Here is a 16484-nt window from a genome sequence, read left to right as displayed (position 1 = left end):
GACTCCCACCTCCACTTGGTACAGGACACCCACATGTCCCCTTACCACCAGCTGCCCAAAGTCATAAAACATTACCCAGCCCCTTCCCCTGTATGGGGTTGGTTTTATCAAGCCTGGTCAGAGCAACTCTCATTGTGTGGGCAGAGCAGGGGCTCCCCACAGATATCCAGAGGCCTATGCCCAGCGACAGCGCTATGGAAATGCCAGGCAGGGCTGACTCCTGAATCCCTCCAAGTGGGTGCTGGAGGAGCCTCTGAGTGCTGATGCAGGAAGGGAGCACCAGCTGGCAACCTTGGTGCCAGTATCTCTCTCTCTCTCTCTTTTTTTTTTTTGCCTCCAGGGTTATCGTTGGGGCTTGGTTCCTGCACTACAAATCCACTGCTCCTGGTGGCCATTTTCCCCATTTTGTTGCCCTTGTTGTAGTTGTTACTGTTGTCATAGCTGTTGTTGTTGGATAGGACAGAGAGAAATTGAGAGAGGAGGGGAAGACAGAGAGGAGGAGAGAAAGACAGACACCTGAAGACCTGCTTCACTGCTTGCGAAGCGACCCCCCCTGCAGGCAGGGAGCTGGGGGCTCAAACCAGGATCCTTACACTGGCCCTTGCACTTGGCGCCATGTGTGCTTAAGTCGCTGTGCTACTGCCCAGGCCCCGCCAGTAACTCTTTTTTCCCCTGGCATACTGAGTAACAGTGCTTTGTAAGATTATATTTAGGGTATAGTTCCACACCACTCCTACCACCAGGGTTCTGTGCCCCAGCCCCCACCACCGATAACCACAGCTCTCCCACAGTCTTAGATATGGATTCAGTTTTTTTTCCAAGTTCATGTGTTCAATTCTCTCAATTCCACATATGAGTGAAATCATCTGGTAGTTGTCCTTTCCTTCCTTACTCTATGAGGCATAATTTCCTCTAGTTCCATCAATTTTATCCCAAAGGACACACTAGCATTGTTTTTATTGCTGAGTAGTAGTTCACTGAGTATAAGTCCCACAACTTGTAAACATATATATATATATATATATATATATATATTATTATTATTGATTTTTAAATTTTCATTTATTATTTGTTGGACACACAGAGAGAAATCGAGACAGAAAGGGTGACAGAGAGGAAGAAAGAGAAACACCTACAGTGCTGCTTCATCACTCTGGAAGATTCCCCCTTCAGGTGGAGACCTGGGGCTTGAATCTGGCTCCTCAAGCATTGTAACACATCCATTCAACCAGGTGTGTCACGACCTGGCCCCTGGCCCATATCTCTTTATGGAAATTCAGTTATCTGTCAAAGGGCGTGGAGGCTGCTTCTGTATTTTGTGCCAGTACCTCTTTTAGACTTCCAGTCTGTGCCCGAGGTTGGGCCACCCCCAGGACTGTCTCAACCAGGCCCCCTTCCCTGGGGGTGACAGTGTTTCAGTTGGCCCAACAATGCCAAACACAATGGAACACACACACACACACACACACACACACACACACACACACACTGCATAAAGGACAGCCACTCTGCGGAAAAGGTTTATTTGCAGTAAAAACTGTGGTCTGGAAAGGAAAAAATATTGGCAAATGTACAGTTTGTATTCAATTTGGGATCTGCCAGTGGCAGGACCCTCAGATCCCTGACCTGCATGCACCAGGCTCCTATGTGTTCACAGCTAAACTCAGGCCCCAGGTCCACAGTGTCCCCCGAGCCCAGGGCATCCTGCTTCCTCCAGTACCTCCTGCTCCCCAGCCTGTCCCAGCCCTGCTCCCCCTCCTCTCTGCAGCAGTGCAAAATCCAGCCCACACACAGGCTTTGAAACAAGCGCCAAACAGACGCAGGAAGTAAGACAGCAAGTCATGCCTACCCCAGGGCCTCTGTGAGACACTTACAAAAAGAAAAAAATGAAAAAAAAAAAATCTCTGCCTAGGTCTTCACAGATATGTTAATAGGGGCTTGGGAGGAAACAATGACAAATGCTTTTTCTTTGAAAAAAAAAAAAAAGCCAAACCCAAGACAAAATAAACCCAGAACAACAACAGAAACAAAAGACAAATCCTTTCAGACAGTGACACAAGAGGGGCCTGGGGGACCCCCGCAAAGTGCGGGAACCCCCACCCACAGGGACTCCATTCAGCTATCCCCAGCTGCTGCCTCGTCCCATGTATCCCCGTGCCCCCTCACGCCCACCCTGCCTTTTCCAGCCTCTGCAGATGATGCCTTGCCCTGGTTGTGCCCTCTCGCAGGCCTCTCAAAGCAGGGGTGCTGGGTGTGCCTGAGCTTAGACAATGCTGAGGTGGGTGGCTAACACCCACCCAGCAAGGTGCAGGGGCCTGGCCCAGCACTTGGCACAGGCTGCGAGCTGGTCAGAGGAGACAGGGGTCCACTTTGCCTGTGGCTTTGGCACGAGCTCTCAGGGGAGATGGCGTCAGCAGGCTCATGCTACATCAGGGCTGAGAAAACGGTGTCTGGACAAGTCAGACTGAGGCTAAAGGCTGGAAGGAGTCAGGAGGTGTAGCAGAGGAGACAGCACCACCCCCAAGAGCACTTATTCTAGGCCCGGGTTAGGGCTGCGGGCGCCCTAGGATGGGGCTGGCCTTTTGTGCAAAGGCTGGGGAGACTCTCAGGGACTCCCCTGGAGGGAACCAGGAGACCCAAGGCAGGAAACGGAGCTGCACAGAGCAATGGGGGTCTCCTCCGGGGAGAGGTACGAGCACAGGGGCCAAGGGAGGGGACCCTGTTTCTTCCCCGAGCGCCTGGGGGGGTTACAGAAGATGCAGCAGGACAGGACAGTCACACTCCTGGGACTCAGGACAAAGAACAGTACCATTGACGGGAGCAGGGTCCGCCCGGGACCATGACCACATGACCCCCATACACGAGGGATCTCCCCTCTAGCACTGGGGTGCACACACCTCCCCAGAGCAGCAGGCAGCAGGCGGCTGAGAGTCCAGCACCGGATATAGGGCTGGGGGCCCCCTTGCCTCCCAGTTATTTTTAGGGGGGCAACACTCACTGTTCATTCAGGGCTCCTGAAAGCCGTCTCAGTCACACAGGGGTTGCGGGGCTCCAGCCTGAGCTGTGAACGGGGTGACTTGGGGCACCGTGCATTCCCTCCTCCCGGTGCTCTGGTGGTGACGGCCACCTCAGGGCCAGTCCAGCTCCTCTATGTACAAGGGACGTTCCCAGGACGGGCCCCAGGGAGCAGATGAGGTGGGGGACCCCGGCAGTTCAGGCTCTGTGCTCCCTCCCCACCCCCATGGGTGGGCGAGGGCAAGCAGATGGGTGGGCGTTCCCTCTGAGCCCAAACACTGGAGATGGGTGGGTGTCAGAGCTGAAGCAGTTCTTCCAGAAGATCCGAGCTCGAGGCCTGGGTCACTGAACGCCCTCCTCTTCTACATATGTGGAAGGGAACCAGCCGATCTGGAAAAATTGGCGGGTGCTGTAAAGGCATGTGGGCATGAAACCAGCCTAGGCTGGGGGCTGGGCTCTGGGTTCACACATGCCCAGGGGTGCTGCTGCCACGCTGCTGGGTGGCCGTAGGCTCACGGTAGCACCAGCAGTCTGCTCTCCTCTAGGGGTTCCCAGGGGGGACTGTGGTGTGGGCTGGGTCCTGGGGTCGGGGCCTGGCCACTCACCCGTCCATTAGTCTCGCCCTTCCACCAGCCCTGGTCGCCTCCGATGCGGCTGTAGATCTTCACCACGTCCCCCTCCCGCAGGGAGAGCTCCCGCATGTCCCTCGCGGCAAAGTTGTACCTGGCCACCGCGGTGCCGATGACACGGGGCGTGAACACTACAGGGGAGAGGGAGGGACAGGGGTGTCACGTGGCTGCAGGTTCTCAGGCAAGCTAGATGCCACCCCCACGGTGCCCTGTGCCCTGAGCAGGAGGCCTTAAGGCACCTGCTCCAGGTCCCCACCCAAACCGGAGACCTCCCTAGACTGGCCAAGCCCAGAATCCAGCATCCTGAAGGGCAGGTGACGAGGGTGACAGAGGGGGTGACACATAGCAGCAGGGAGGGGCTGTGACTCTGGTGGTGGAAGGTTGGGCAGTCAGGAGCCACGACCCCATTCCTTCACCCAGCTCCCCCTTCCTCCCCCTTTGAGCTGCTCTAATGAGGTGGTCCCAAGCCTCTCCACCCCATGGGCATCTGCCCGACAGTGTGTGCCACCACCAGAGGCAAAGCGACTGGAGAGAGGCAGGGATAGTGGCTGCCCAGGAGGGGCATGGCCACAGCATCAGCACATCAGACAGGCCACCGCGAGGATGGGAAGGGGTTATGGCAGCGCTCGGCCTGGTCGCCCCCAGATACCACCACAGCCCCCCTGCTCAGCCCCAGAATGCCACCCCCTCCCCAGGCTGTAGGCAGCTGGGACACCACACGCAGGGGCATGGGGCTGAGGGCAGCCCATGCCGGGCCCCTGGGCCCCAAGCGGCGGAGGTACCTGACCAGAAGGGAGCGGAGGAGCCCTGAGAAGCCAGGCTGAGGCCCTGAGGACTGAGAAAAGAAAAGTTGTAGGAAGCGCAGGAAGCTGCAAAGAGGCGAGAGAGACCGTGAAAGGGGGCAGAGCAGGGGGTGTGCACACAGGGGGTTGCAGTCAGAGCTGCGAGGGTGCAGGGTTGGGGGTGCGGCAGCCCAGGACCTGTGTGTGTGGGGAAAACAACCCACCTGGCACAGCCCCGTCCCCCTTGGCTGCCCCAGTCCATGCAGACAGTAGCACATAGCAGGTGCTCACTAAATGCCAGTGTCTGGCTCCTGCCCTGCTTTGCCAGGGGGCACGGGCCTACTCACCCCTTCTAGCTCTGCCCATGGGGCCTATCCCAGAGACACCCCCCCTTCTTGCACCCCCCAGCACCCAGCCCATGTGGTCAGGATCACCAGGGCCTCACTCCAGGTCTAGAGCGAGGTCCCTTCTGGGTCAGGAGGAACCTTTGTAGATGGGGTGCAGTTTCTACCCCCCTTCTGTGGATGGCCCTGGGGGCCAGAGAACCAAGAATGGTAATGATTCACAACAAGCATCTGGGGTGTTTGTGAAGGGACCCCAGGTGAGGTCAGTGCCCTTGACAAGTGGGCATCGAGGGCTGGACCTAGGGGATGTGGACCACCTGAGCCCCATGGGTGAAGGCCAGCCTACCAGGCAGGCATGGGTGTTACCTGGGGACCGGCTGGAGGCCCGAGAGGTGACACGCTCCCGGGACTTGTAGGGGTACTTGAGTGTGGTGTCCAGCTGCTTGAAGCTCTCCTTAAGTGAGTGACATTGGTAGTACTCCACCAATTCCTGCAGGATGGACAGGCCTGCTGAGCAGTCATTTCCTCCAGGCAGTCTTCCTGGATTCTTTGGACTCCTGCTCCTAACATCTCAGATCCACATGAGAAACTCCTCTCCCTGACCCTCAGACCTCCCAGTTTCTCTTCTCCTTCTAACACTTTGGCCTGAGGTAGAGGCGAAATGCAAAGAGCATCTAGAAATGTCTCTCCCCAAACATTGCCAAAAGTAAACATCAAGGAAGGAGGCTGAGCCTGATGGCCAGGGACACTCTTCATAGTGAACAAATGTGTGACCCGTGTGCCTGGCAGTGGGTAAGAGGTTCTAGAAATAAGAGATGGGGGTGGGTGGGGTGGGGATACTCAGCTTCCGGCAGGACAAGGAGAGGGACATCTACAGATAAGTCACTACACTGCAGCGGAAAATGTCAACACAGGGTTTGTTAGGGAGCTGGGGAGGGGGGGTGGAGACTGGAGACACTGTGCTTGCATCTGGCCTGTAGGGTGGGTTTTTTTTTTTTTTGTTTGTTTGTTTTTGTCACCAGGGTTATAATTGGGGCTTGGTGCCTACAGAATGAATCTACCACTCCTGGTGGGCATCTTTTTCCTTTTTCTTCTTTCTTTCTTTGATAGGACAGAGAGAAACTAAGTGAGGAGGGGAACATAGAGAGGGAAAGAGAAAAAGAGACCTGCAGACCTGCATCACTTCACTTGTGAAGTCACCCCCCCCCCACCCCAGGTAGGGACTGCGGGCTTGAACTTGGGTCCATGTGCATGGTAATGTAGTGTGTGTACTCAACAGGGTGTGCCACAGCTTGGCCCCTTGCCTGTGGGGTTTCTAAGCATTTGCACACTCCAGGTCTCCGCACAGGGAATACCTCTCAGTAAGGAAAGCAGTGGGGCTGGAGAGACAGGGGGTGGAGGCTGTGGTCGCAGATAGGGAGCATCTTCCCGGGTAAGAAAAGACGTTACTGGGTGTGGGGGAAAGCATAATAGTTATGCAAACAGATTCTCATGTTTGAGGCTCCAGGTCCCAGGTCCCAGGTTCAATTCCCCCACACTACCATAAGCCAGAGCTGAGCAGTGTTTTGGTTTATTTAAAAAAAAAAAAAAAAAGGATGAGGAGGAGAAGGAGAGAATAGAAAAGTGAAGACAAGACCTGGCCAGGGATGCAACTAAAACACAGCAAGGCTCCTGTGAAACAAGTGGAACAAGTCAGGAGGAGAGAGAGAGACAGATTCTTTGAGCTCACTCACAGGTGTGGCTGAGGAGCCCAGCAAAGCAAAGGCAGGGTCGGCACCAGCAGGTCTGGGAAGCTGGAGGCTGAGGGCCCAGGAGCCAGTGCGGGCACAGTGCCCTCTGCTGCAGGGAGAGGCTAGTCGGAAGGCACGGGAGGTGCAGCTGCAGACTTGGGGGGGGGGTACGTGGAATTAAACCATTGGGATAGCTATCTTGCCAAACAACATGTCCCCAACACACACTTTTAAAGATTATTTTTTAAGTGAAGTAAGGGAGGTGGATCAGTAGGTAGGAAACTTGCCTTCCGTGCATGAAGCTCTGGGTTCGATCCCCAGTACCACACAGGAGCACACACAACAGAGCAGGCGGAGTTCTGTGAGTATCAGAGGGATGCTTTGGTGTCTCTCATAAAAATACAAAATTGATGGGGGTGGTTGGGGGTGCTGAGAAGGCATGTGTGATTCTTGGCATGGAGTAAAGGAAGGGAAGAAACACGTCTAGTTTGGTTTTTTTAATTTTTTTTTTCCTCTCCAGGGCTATTGCTGGGGCTCGGTGTCTGCACTACGAATCCACTGCTCCTGGAGGCCATTTTTTTCCTTTTTGTTGCCCTTGTTGTTTATCGTTGTTGTTATTGCTGTCGTTGGATAGGGCAGAGAGAGGAGGGGAAGACAGAGAGGGGGAGAGAAAGAGAGACACCTGCAGACCGGCTTTACCACTTGTGATGTAACCCCCCTGCAGGTGGGAAGCTGGGAGCTCAAACTGGGATCTTTATGCAGGTCCTTGCGCTTTGTGCCGCGTGCGCTTAACCCACTGTGCTACTGGCTGGCCCCCTAAATTTTTTATGCCAGGGTATTGTTGGGGTTCAATACCTGCATAACTCCTCCCTCCCTAATGGACACTTTTTTTTTTACAAAGGCTGAGAGACAGGGAGGAGAGAGACCAAACACACTGCTTTACCACTTGTAAAGCTCCCCTACTTAAGATTTTCTCATCTGGTGGCTGGGGGCTCAAACCTGGATTCTTGTGCATGGTGAGGTATGTGCCCCACCAGGTAAGTCATCTCCTGACCTCCCTAGTAACAGCTTTTTTTTTTTTTGCCACCATAGTTATTGTTGGGGCTTAGTGCCTACAAGACTTTACTGCTCCCAGTGGCTTTCTTATTACTATTTTTCCTTTAGATAGAGGATGAGAGACAGAGAGATAAAGGAGAGAGACAAAAAGGAGATAGACCCCAGCACTGCTCCACTTGTCATGAAATTCCCCACTTGCAGGCACTCCATGTGACGGCCAGGGGTTCGAACCCAGGTCCTTGGATGTGGTGATGTGTGTATTCTACTAACTGAGCCACCTGACAGCCACCAGGTCAAATTTTAAAAGCATCTTAGGGGAAGTCATGTCTTTAACTGCATCCTGGTTGGGCCGTGACAATGTGGCCTGAGGAGGACATCTGAGGAGGTGCTTGGAGGGGCTGCCGGAAGCCACATGAGAGGCTGGTCATGCAAGTAGGACCACTCGGGACCACTTGTGTCCTCCGGGAAGAGTCACATGAACCCTGAGTGCTGCTGGGGGACACTCTTCATCACAGTCCACCACTGTCAAAGGGTCTTGGGAAGTCCCCTTGGTCCTAACCATCCCCAGGATCTGCTTTCCTATTTCAGAAAACTTCTCTCCCCTGGCAGGGAGATCTTTCTCTTCAGAGCCGCCCCCCCAGCCCCATCAGAACTCCTCTGAAAGTCAGGTCTGCAGGGAATCAGGTGCAGGAGAGAGCTGGCACCCTGTTCCCGCAGGAGCCAGGGCATCACCTACCAGGAGGCTCTCAAACTTCTTTGCCTCTGTGATGTGGATCCAGCTGTCCTTCTCCACCACCTTGATGTGCTTCACCTCGTCATTGAACCTGCAAGTACAGGACACTCGGTCACAGTACAGCCACACAGCCCTCTGGCCCCTGGGCTCCAGGCGTGTGCCGGGTCTGGGGAGCGAACACCTTCTGCCTCTACCCCCAGCCCAAGTCTGTCCATCTGTCCATCTGCTTGGCAGTGTGAAGTCCAAACTCCCAGGCCAGCCCACAGGGTGTCACACTTAGAGTCCCTCACACCTGCTCCCCAAAGCCCCACCGATTTGACCTGCTCACTCTCTTCTCCCGTTTCCCTGTCACCCAGGAAGGCCTTCCCAGCTCAGTGTGTGTCCAAGATTTGATCTCGGACCAGGAGGGCCCAGTGGGTTAAGTGCATGTGGTGCAAAGCGCAGGGACCGGCATAAGGATCCCGGTTTGAGCCCCAGGCTCCCCACCTGTAGGGGAGTCGCTTCACAAGTGGTGAAGCAGGTCTACAGGTGTCTTTCTCTCCACCTCTCTGTCTTCTCCTCCTCTCTCCATTTCTCTCAGTCCCATCTAACAACAACGACATCAACAATAACTACAACAATAAAAAACAAGGGCAACAAAAGGAAATAAATAAATATTAAATTTTTAAAAAATAAATAAAGTGAGCTGTGACTGCGGCCCTGAGGTGGTGCCATGGCAGAATTCTAGCCTTAGGAGCATGAGATCCTGAGTGGGGTCCTTAGCGTCACCTATGCCATATGATCACATGCGATACTCAGTTCTCTCTCTCTCTCTGTAAACAAAATAAAATACAATGTTTTAAGTGAGCTGTTAATGTGCTCAGCCCAGCCCAAGAAACTTCTGATCAAGGTGGCCTGTGGCCAGGATACAGAGGTTCTTGGGGACCTGCCATGAGGCATGCGGTGTTTCTGTCCCTGCACTGCTGATGGCCTCCAGTCTCCACCACTGACCAGCCGCCAAGCCCCAGGTCCCATTGGGACCCTCCCAAGACTGCCACAAGGGAGATCACCCCAGCACCACGTCACACGTGCCCCCACCACTCATGACAAGCCCAGGCTGTCCTCTAAGAGCAGGTCCTTGTGACAGGTGGCCAGGTCCCATGCAGCTGGCATTTTGCTGGGTGTCTGTATAGTCGTGCTGAACTTCTTTACATTTTAGAGTCAATGCACTTGTTTTGACCCCCAAAATAGGGTAGGGGTTGCATACTGGGCAAGGCTGGGAGGTCCCTAACAGTGTGTGCCCACCAAGGGGCTCAGCCTGACCTCCATCATGCCCATGTGGGGAGGGGGCAGGCTGTCAGCAGCCACTCTGTGCAGTGGGGCCCAACCTCTGGATGGACGGAGGTGCACATATAGCCCCCTTTAGTGGACCAGATGGGGTGGGGCACGCACAGCCCTGTGTGCTCAGCTCTGATGTAGCATGGCCTACTGACGCCATCTCCACTGAGAGCTCATGCCAAAGCCACAGGCAAAGTGGATCCCCCTGACCAGCTCACAGCCTGTGCCAAGTGCTGGGCCAGGCTCCTGCTCCTTGCTGGGTGGGTGTTAGCCACCCACCTCAGCATTGTCTAAGCTCAGCTACACCCTGCACCTCTGCTTTGGGAGGCCCGTGAGAGGGCACAGCCAGGGCAAGGCATCACCTGCAGAGGCTAGAGAAGGCAGGGTGGGCAGCAGAGGGGAAGAGATGGTGGCTGGGTTGGTTTTAACAGACCTGGCCAGAGCAGCTCTCATCCTATGATCAGAGCAGGGGTCCCCACAGATACCCCACCTGCTGGTCTGCAAAGGCAGGGCCAAACCAGAGGGAGAAACTGGAGAAGGCTGTGTGGCCAGGGCGCATCCCACAGCAACCCTGAGGGCTGAGACACGCTGATCCTGGAGAAAAACTGCCCTCTGATCCCTCCACTGGTCAGTCCTCTTTATTTACTTTTTGATAGGACAGAGTGAAACTGAGATGGGAAGGAGAGACAGAGAGGAGACAGAAAAGAGAGACACTTGCAAGCCTGCTTCACTGCTCGAGAAGATCCTCCCCACCTACCCCCTGCCCATGCAGGTGGGGACCAGGGACTTGAACCTGGGTTCCTGTGCATGGTAACATGTGCACTCAACTACGTATGCCACCACCCGGCAAAGATTAGTCCTTTGTTATTATTACTTTGTTTATTCCTCCCACTGGTGTCTGCTGCCTGCACACAGAAGAGCTCAGGGGGACACAGCGACCGGCCTGCTCATGGCACCTGGGAGGCCCTCCCCGGACACAGGTCACTGTCATGGGGCCCTGCCTTTGACCCTTGCCCAGTGGGTGTGCTATGCTGACAGCAATCAGCCACCAATGAGGTTCCGCCTCTTACAGATGTCATGGCACAGCTCCGAGAGGCCCCTGAGGCAGGATACCCTGCCCACTGGCCAAGCCTCGGGGCAGCTGGGAGTGACCTCCTCGTGATCTATAGCCCACCTGGGGTCACTGTGGGGTGGCTTAGGGCAGGGCTGGCAGCTTGCAGGGCCCAGTGACACATGTCACAGCCACCATACTAACAAGGACCCCTGTCCTCTCCAAAGCGTCCTGCTGGGGCAGTCCCTCCCACCACTGCTCCCAGCCTCTAAAGCCCAGAGACCTGGTGGGAACAGGGTGGGGGGCTTGCTGGCTCAAAAGGGCACTGGGGAAAAGGTCACCCACACCCCTGCTGCCACCTACTTGATGCTGATGGCAAAGCGCTCGGCCTCGGCGGGCCGCTCCCTGATCAAGTAGGTGCCGCTGGCGTGGGACTTGAGCAAGTTGTCTGTCTGCTGCCGCTCCATGTTGCCCGCAAACCTGGGGGAGAGGAGATTCAGAAGCAGGTGGCCGGGGGCTGAAGCCATGGCACCAAAGAAAGAAGGAGCACCCCCAACCATGAGGATAAAGCCCCCTTGTGAGGAGAGGCTAGACAGAGAGGGGTTCCTGGGGTGGGACTGCAGCCTGGAGGAGGCCGCAGAAAGTCTCCAGCAGTCCAGAGGGGTGGGGTCTGTTCTGGAAGAATTTTCATGGATGCGGGCGACCCAGGTCCCAACAGGGGCCACGGCGCACCGGGGGAGGCTCTGGTGTGGTAGTGTCTCTCCCTCTGTTTCTGTCTCTGCCTTTCTCTTTCTATCTGAAAAAGTCAGCCTGGGTCAGTGAAGTCCTGGTGGCAGCAGCAACAACAACGACACATATACACCAAAAAAAGAAGAAAGAAATAAAAAGAAGAGAAGAAAAAAGAAAAGAAAAGGAAAAAAAAAAGAGAGAAGAGAAGAAAAGGAGGGAGGAAGAGGAAAGGTCAACATAAGTAAGAGTGCGCCAGATCTTTATGCCTGAGGTTTTGAGGTCCCAGGTTCAATCCTCGGTGCTACTATAAGCCAGAGATGGCAGTACACCTGGCAGACATCCATTTGCAAGGACCCTGGTTCAAGCCCCTGTCCCCATGTATAGGGGTGGTCGCTTCACAAGTGGTGAAGCAGGTCTGCAGGTGTCTCTCTCTCTCTCTCTCTCTCTCTCTCTCCCTCTCTGACCCCCTTTCCTCTCAATTTCTTTCTCTATCTGAAATAAAATAACAACTACTAAAAAAGAGGAAGGAAGGAAGGAAGGAAGGAAGGAAGGAAGGAAGGAAGGAAGGAAGGAAGGAAAGGAAACTGTTCTGCTGTTCTCAGGGGAACAGCTCAGTGTCAGGTGATGGGGACTGCAGAGACCCCAGCAACTTGGACAGGGGGAGGTAGACAGAACCACACATCAGTGGGCACAGGGAGTCTCAGAGGCATCTCAGGGATGAGCCCCAAACTCGGCTGTTCCCAGTGTCTGTCTGTCTGTCTGTCTGTCTGTCTCTCTCTCTCTCTCTCTCTCTCTCGTAGACTTGCACACCACCAGGGCTATCACTACGGCTCAGTACCTATACAATGACTCCACTGCTCCTAGTAGCCATTTTTTCTTTTTCTCTTTATTCTGATAGAGATAGAAATTGAGAGATGGGGGAAATAGAATGGGAGAGAAAGAGACATCTGCAGTACTGTTCCACTACTTGTGAAGCTTCCCCCCTGCAGGTGGGAAGCAGGGGCTTGAAACTGGGTCCTTGTGTGTGTGTGTTCTATCAGATGGGCCACTGCCTGGCCTCATTTCTTGACTCCAAACAGGCTCAGTGTCCTCAGGGCTTCACTTAGTGATCAATGGCAGAGTTGACTTTAACTGTGCCGCTCACACACGTTTCATATAATGATGCCCAGTTATAGGGCACAGGGAAAGGTGCAGGGGAAACAGATGCCCAGGGAGAGAGGACACCCACCCAGCCTCGAGTGGTGGGACAGGGTGAAGGGTGGATTGGGGGTGGGAGCCCAGTCGTCTCGGAGGTGAGCCCCCACACACCCAGCAGAGGGCCACGGCTGAGAACTCACCAGGGGTACACGGTGTAGTCAGTCTCCCGAGAAGGCAGCCGGCTGATGGGTGGCTGGTGGAAAGAATATTCTAGTTACTGCCCCTGCCCCTGCCCCTGCCTCTGCCCCTGCCCAGGGTGTTGTGCACAGTGTGGGGAGGGTGGCTGTCATCAAGTGGCCATCTGATGTCCCTGAAAGCAGCAACTGGACTGATTTCTGATGGGGGCTTGGTGGGTTTGAATGAATGAATGAATGAATGAATGAATGAATGAATGAATGGCTAAGTAGCAACCAACTAGCAGGCCCAGCCTGGAACGGACGCACAAGGCACTTCTCAGCAGTGCAGAGCAGGTCCTGCAGCCAGAGGACCCTGCTTGGGCAGTTGTCAGGCTGGCAACAGCACTTATTGTGGGGTGGGGACACAAAGGAGCAAGCCATGCGGCTCTCAGGATCCCAGATGCAGGTTAGAGCCTCACACTTCCTACCCTGCCCCAGCCCTCACAGCACAGAGGAAAGCTGGCACTCAGGCCCAGGGGCTCAGAGGCCCAGAGTTGCTTTTCCTCTTCTGCTGCCTGGTCCTTGTGGCTGGTCAGCAAAGTCCATTAGAATATGCCAAGTGGAGTGCCCTGGGAGGTGGTGTAGTGGGCAAAGTGCTGGACCTTTGAGCATGAAGTCCTGAATTTGAATCCCAGCATCCCATGCACTAGACTGATGCTTAGAATCTGTCTTCTCTCTCATAAATAAGAACAGTATTTCTCCTATAGCTCACAGAACACCCCCTGCCAGCTAAGCATGACTGCATCTGTCCCGGGATGCAGCTTCCCTCTGTCATATCTCTCTTCCCGAACTGGCTCAGAGAAGAATTTGCTCCCTGCCACTCACAGCAAGGCGGCACAAGCTTCCCTTTTCTTGTGCATTATAACATGTGCGCTCAACCAGGTGTGCCACCACCCGGCCCCTTTTCCTTTTTCTAAACATAGTTAAGTTTGGCTCTGAAGGCTTACAGGTGTCCTGAAAATTTGGAGAACAGGGGCTTGTTTTGAGTTTATTACAAATGCTGCAGAGATGTGCATTTTAGCATTTTTCTAAACTCCCATAAAATGCCACAGCCAGCTGCCTGGGCCCAAATAGAAGCCCCATTCAATGTCACCTCCTGCCCCCCCCCAACTCCTGGTCCCCACTCATCTTCTCTTGGGGCACTGACCCAGCCCCACAGCCCCTCATAATGGCCACTCAGCAAGGATGTCCCAAACAAACCCAAGCCATTTGGGTGAGGAGATGCCTCCCAGCCTCTCTATACCCACTGCCCAGAAGCTTCCATAGAAAGGTGCTTACCCTTCCATCCACGGGACAAGGCTTCACGGAGGAGCTGGGGAAGTAACCAGACTTCCGGGTTTGCACCAGTCGACCCTACGTGTAGAAAGATGCACATGGAGGAGAGGGGGTCAAGGTGCACCCAGCTTACCTGAGGACAAGGGGTGTCACCTCCCTGATGCAATTTCACTTGACCTCACAACCATTTGGGAAAGGTAAAGAGGACCCCGCTCTACAGGGCACACTACTCCCAGCCGCTGTCCTCGCCTCTCTTCTCCAACTGGAAGGGGCAGGGGACCTGGGGGACTTGGTAACCCAGACGCCATCTTGGACAGGCTTGGGCTATCCTTGTCCCCTCTGCCTGAAAGATGCCCCAGGTCCTCCAGCAGCTTCAACCCTGGCTAAGCCTTTCTGCTAGGCCAACCCAAACCAGGGGCCCTGGGCACACCTGAGGTAGGGACGGGTCAGGGCTCAGGGGGCTGGAGATGCTGTACCACAGAAACTCAGCACAACAGACTCCTAAGGAAGCCCGTGTGGCAAGGACCACACCAAGCAAGGACACTGGCAGCAGAGGTCCAGGGACAATAGGGCACATACATGGGCACTAACACTGGCTCTGGGCAGGCTGCCCTGGCTGGGCTAAGTGCCCAGTGCTGACTTCTATGGGCCTCAGAGTCCCTCTCAGTGCTGGTGGGGGTACTGGTAAGGGGGAGTTCTCTGAGGGGCTCCAGTTCTCCAGGCCTTACAGTCAGACCAGCAAGTTCCACAGCTCAAGACCATGGCTTATCAGACTGATGTCTATCCAATGAGTGGGGTTCTTGGGGACAGATGGTAGGTGGGGATCACTCATGCCACCGGATGATCAGAACTTAGGTGCAGCTAATAGTGGTGGTGGGGCAGGGGGAGGCACCAGGGTAAGGGCACCCCCGAGGGATGCCACACTGCCCAGTGCTGAAAGCAAACATCCTGAGGAACACAGGTGGGACCCCCAGAAACCAGGCTGAGCAGAGACTGAGGCCTTACCCTCAGCCCACCAATCTCCCTGCCCCCCCATGGCCTCACACCCCAGACCCCTCACCCCCAGGTCCCACCTCCCACCACTGAGACTCAGGGTCCCCTCGCAGCAGCTCGATGATATCACCCGTCTGGAAGGTGAGCACTGGCTTCCCGGGGGGAGCGGGGTTGCCGTGGTAATTCTGCACAGCCACCATCTTCGGACCTGTGGGGGACAAGGCAGCTCAGGGACTGTGCCCTACAGTGGGCACTAGCCTCAGCCCTACTCCCCAGGAAGGTGGCGGAGAGTACCCCAACACACAAATGCATACACCCCCAAACTCTCCCCACTAGATGCCCCATCCCTATTAATTACCATGAAGTGCACTAATTATGGGCCAGATACAGGGTCTCATCATGTGATAGTGGCTTCTATGTAGATGGCACTGCCCATGCTTCTTTTATTATTACTATATTTTTTAGATTTTATTTATTGATTCATGAGAAATGATAGGAGCGAGAGAAAGAACCAGACATCACACTGGTACATGTGCTGCCGGGGATTGAGCTTAGAACCTCATGCTTGAGAGTCCAATGCCTTATCCACAGCTCCACCTCCCGGACCACATTACTATTGTTTTTAAATTGTCATCAGGGTTATCATTGGGGCTGGGTACCAGTACTGTGAATCTACACTCCTTTTTTTTTTCTCCTTTCTTCTATTTTATTGGTTAGGACAGAGGAAAACTGAGAGGGGGAGGGGGAGATAGAGAGAGAAAGATAAGACACCTGCTTCACTGCTTGTGAAGCGTCCCCCCTACAGGTGGGGAGCGGGGGCTTGAACCTGGCTCCTTGTACATAGTAATGTATGTGCTCAATAGGTCTGCCACCACCCGGTTTGCACACACTTCTAAGCTCCAGACTGATAGACACCCAGTCATGGAGCGACAGGTAGAGGTGTCCCTGGGGGGGGGGGGGGCAGAGTTGGAGGCTAAGGCCACGCTACTAGCCAGGGGCAACTCCAGGCTAAAACAGGGTCCTGCTAGCTGCCCCCAGAACTGGCAGGCTGCACCTAGTGGATGGAGGCTCAGTTGAACGGGGGTGCCCATGGGTGTCTGACCCAGGTCTGGGCTGCAGGGGGAGGTTAGACTCAGCTCTGCTGGGACTGAAAGCTTCAGAGGGCAGGAGCTCAAGGTAGTCACACTCCTGTCACTCAAAGCTGGTGTGGGGGGGTGAAGAGACAGACTTCGGTGTGACATGGGAGCATTTCACCAGCTCCTATGCTCCAGGCCCTGATCCTCTGCAGGTGAGCCCTGTCCCCCAAAGCCCCAGCCTCGCCCCCAGGAAGCTAATCTGTGCCTGGGGAAGCAGGAGGAACATGGAGGCCCAGAAGTGACCAGGCCAAACTTGGTCCCCCAAGGGGACCCACATCCCACACACACTCACCTGGTCCTGCTCCAGAGGCATCCTGTGAA

General features: G+C 54.9%; 1 protein-coding gene across 5 annotated transcripts in view; it reads right to left on the bottom strand.

Annotated features, from left to right (window-relative positions):
• Positions 1–1507: 1507 nt before the first annotated feature.
• VAV2 (vav guanine nucleotide exchange factor 2) overlaps positions 1508–16484 on the bottom strand; it is a 162353-nt gene continuing 147376 nt past the window's right edge. For 2 of the 5 annotated variants that reach the window (XM_060199347.1, XM_007521432.3), the window contains 10 exons: positions 16456–16477; positions 15108–15235; positions 14038–14112; positions 12724–12776; positions 11021–11137; positions 8293–8380; positions 5137–5260; positions 4427–4513; positions 3621–3775; positions 1508–3405 (listed from right to left, as the gene is read on the bottom strand). In XM_060199347.1, the coding sequence (XP_060055330.1) occupies positions 3358–3405; positions 3621–3775; positions 4427–4513; positions 5137–5260; positions 8293–8380; positions 11021–11137; positions 12724–12776; positions 14038–14112; positions 15108–15235; positions 16456–16477 (897 nt within the window). In that variant the 3' untranslated portion in view covers positions 1508–3357. The remainder of the gene's footprint in view (positions 3406–3620; positions 3776–4426; positions 4514–5136; positions 5261–8292; positions 8381–11020; positions 11138–12723; positions 12777–14037; positions 14113–15107; positions 15236–16455; positions 16478–16484) is intronic. The other 3 variants (XM_060199346.1, XM_007521433.3, XR_009551985.1) reach the window with 2 other exon arrangements.

The sequence above is a fragment of the Erinaceus europaeus genome, chromosome 10 (genome assembly GCF_950295315.1).
Source record: "Erinaceus europaeus chromosome 10, mEriEur2.1, whole genome shotgun sequence".
Classification (NCBI taxonomy): Eukaryota; Metazoa; Chordata; class Mammalia; order Eulipotyphla; family Erinaceidae; genus Erinaceus; species Erinaceus europaeus.
Note: the sequence above shows the minus strand (reverse complement) of the source record. Positions and strands in the feature narration are given on the sequence as shown.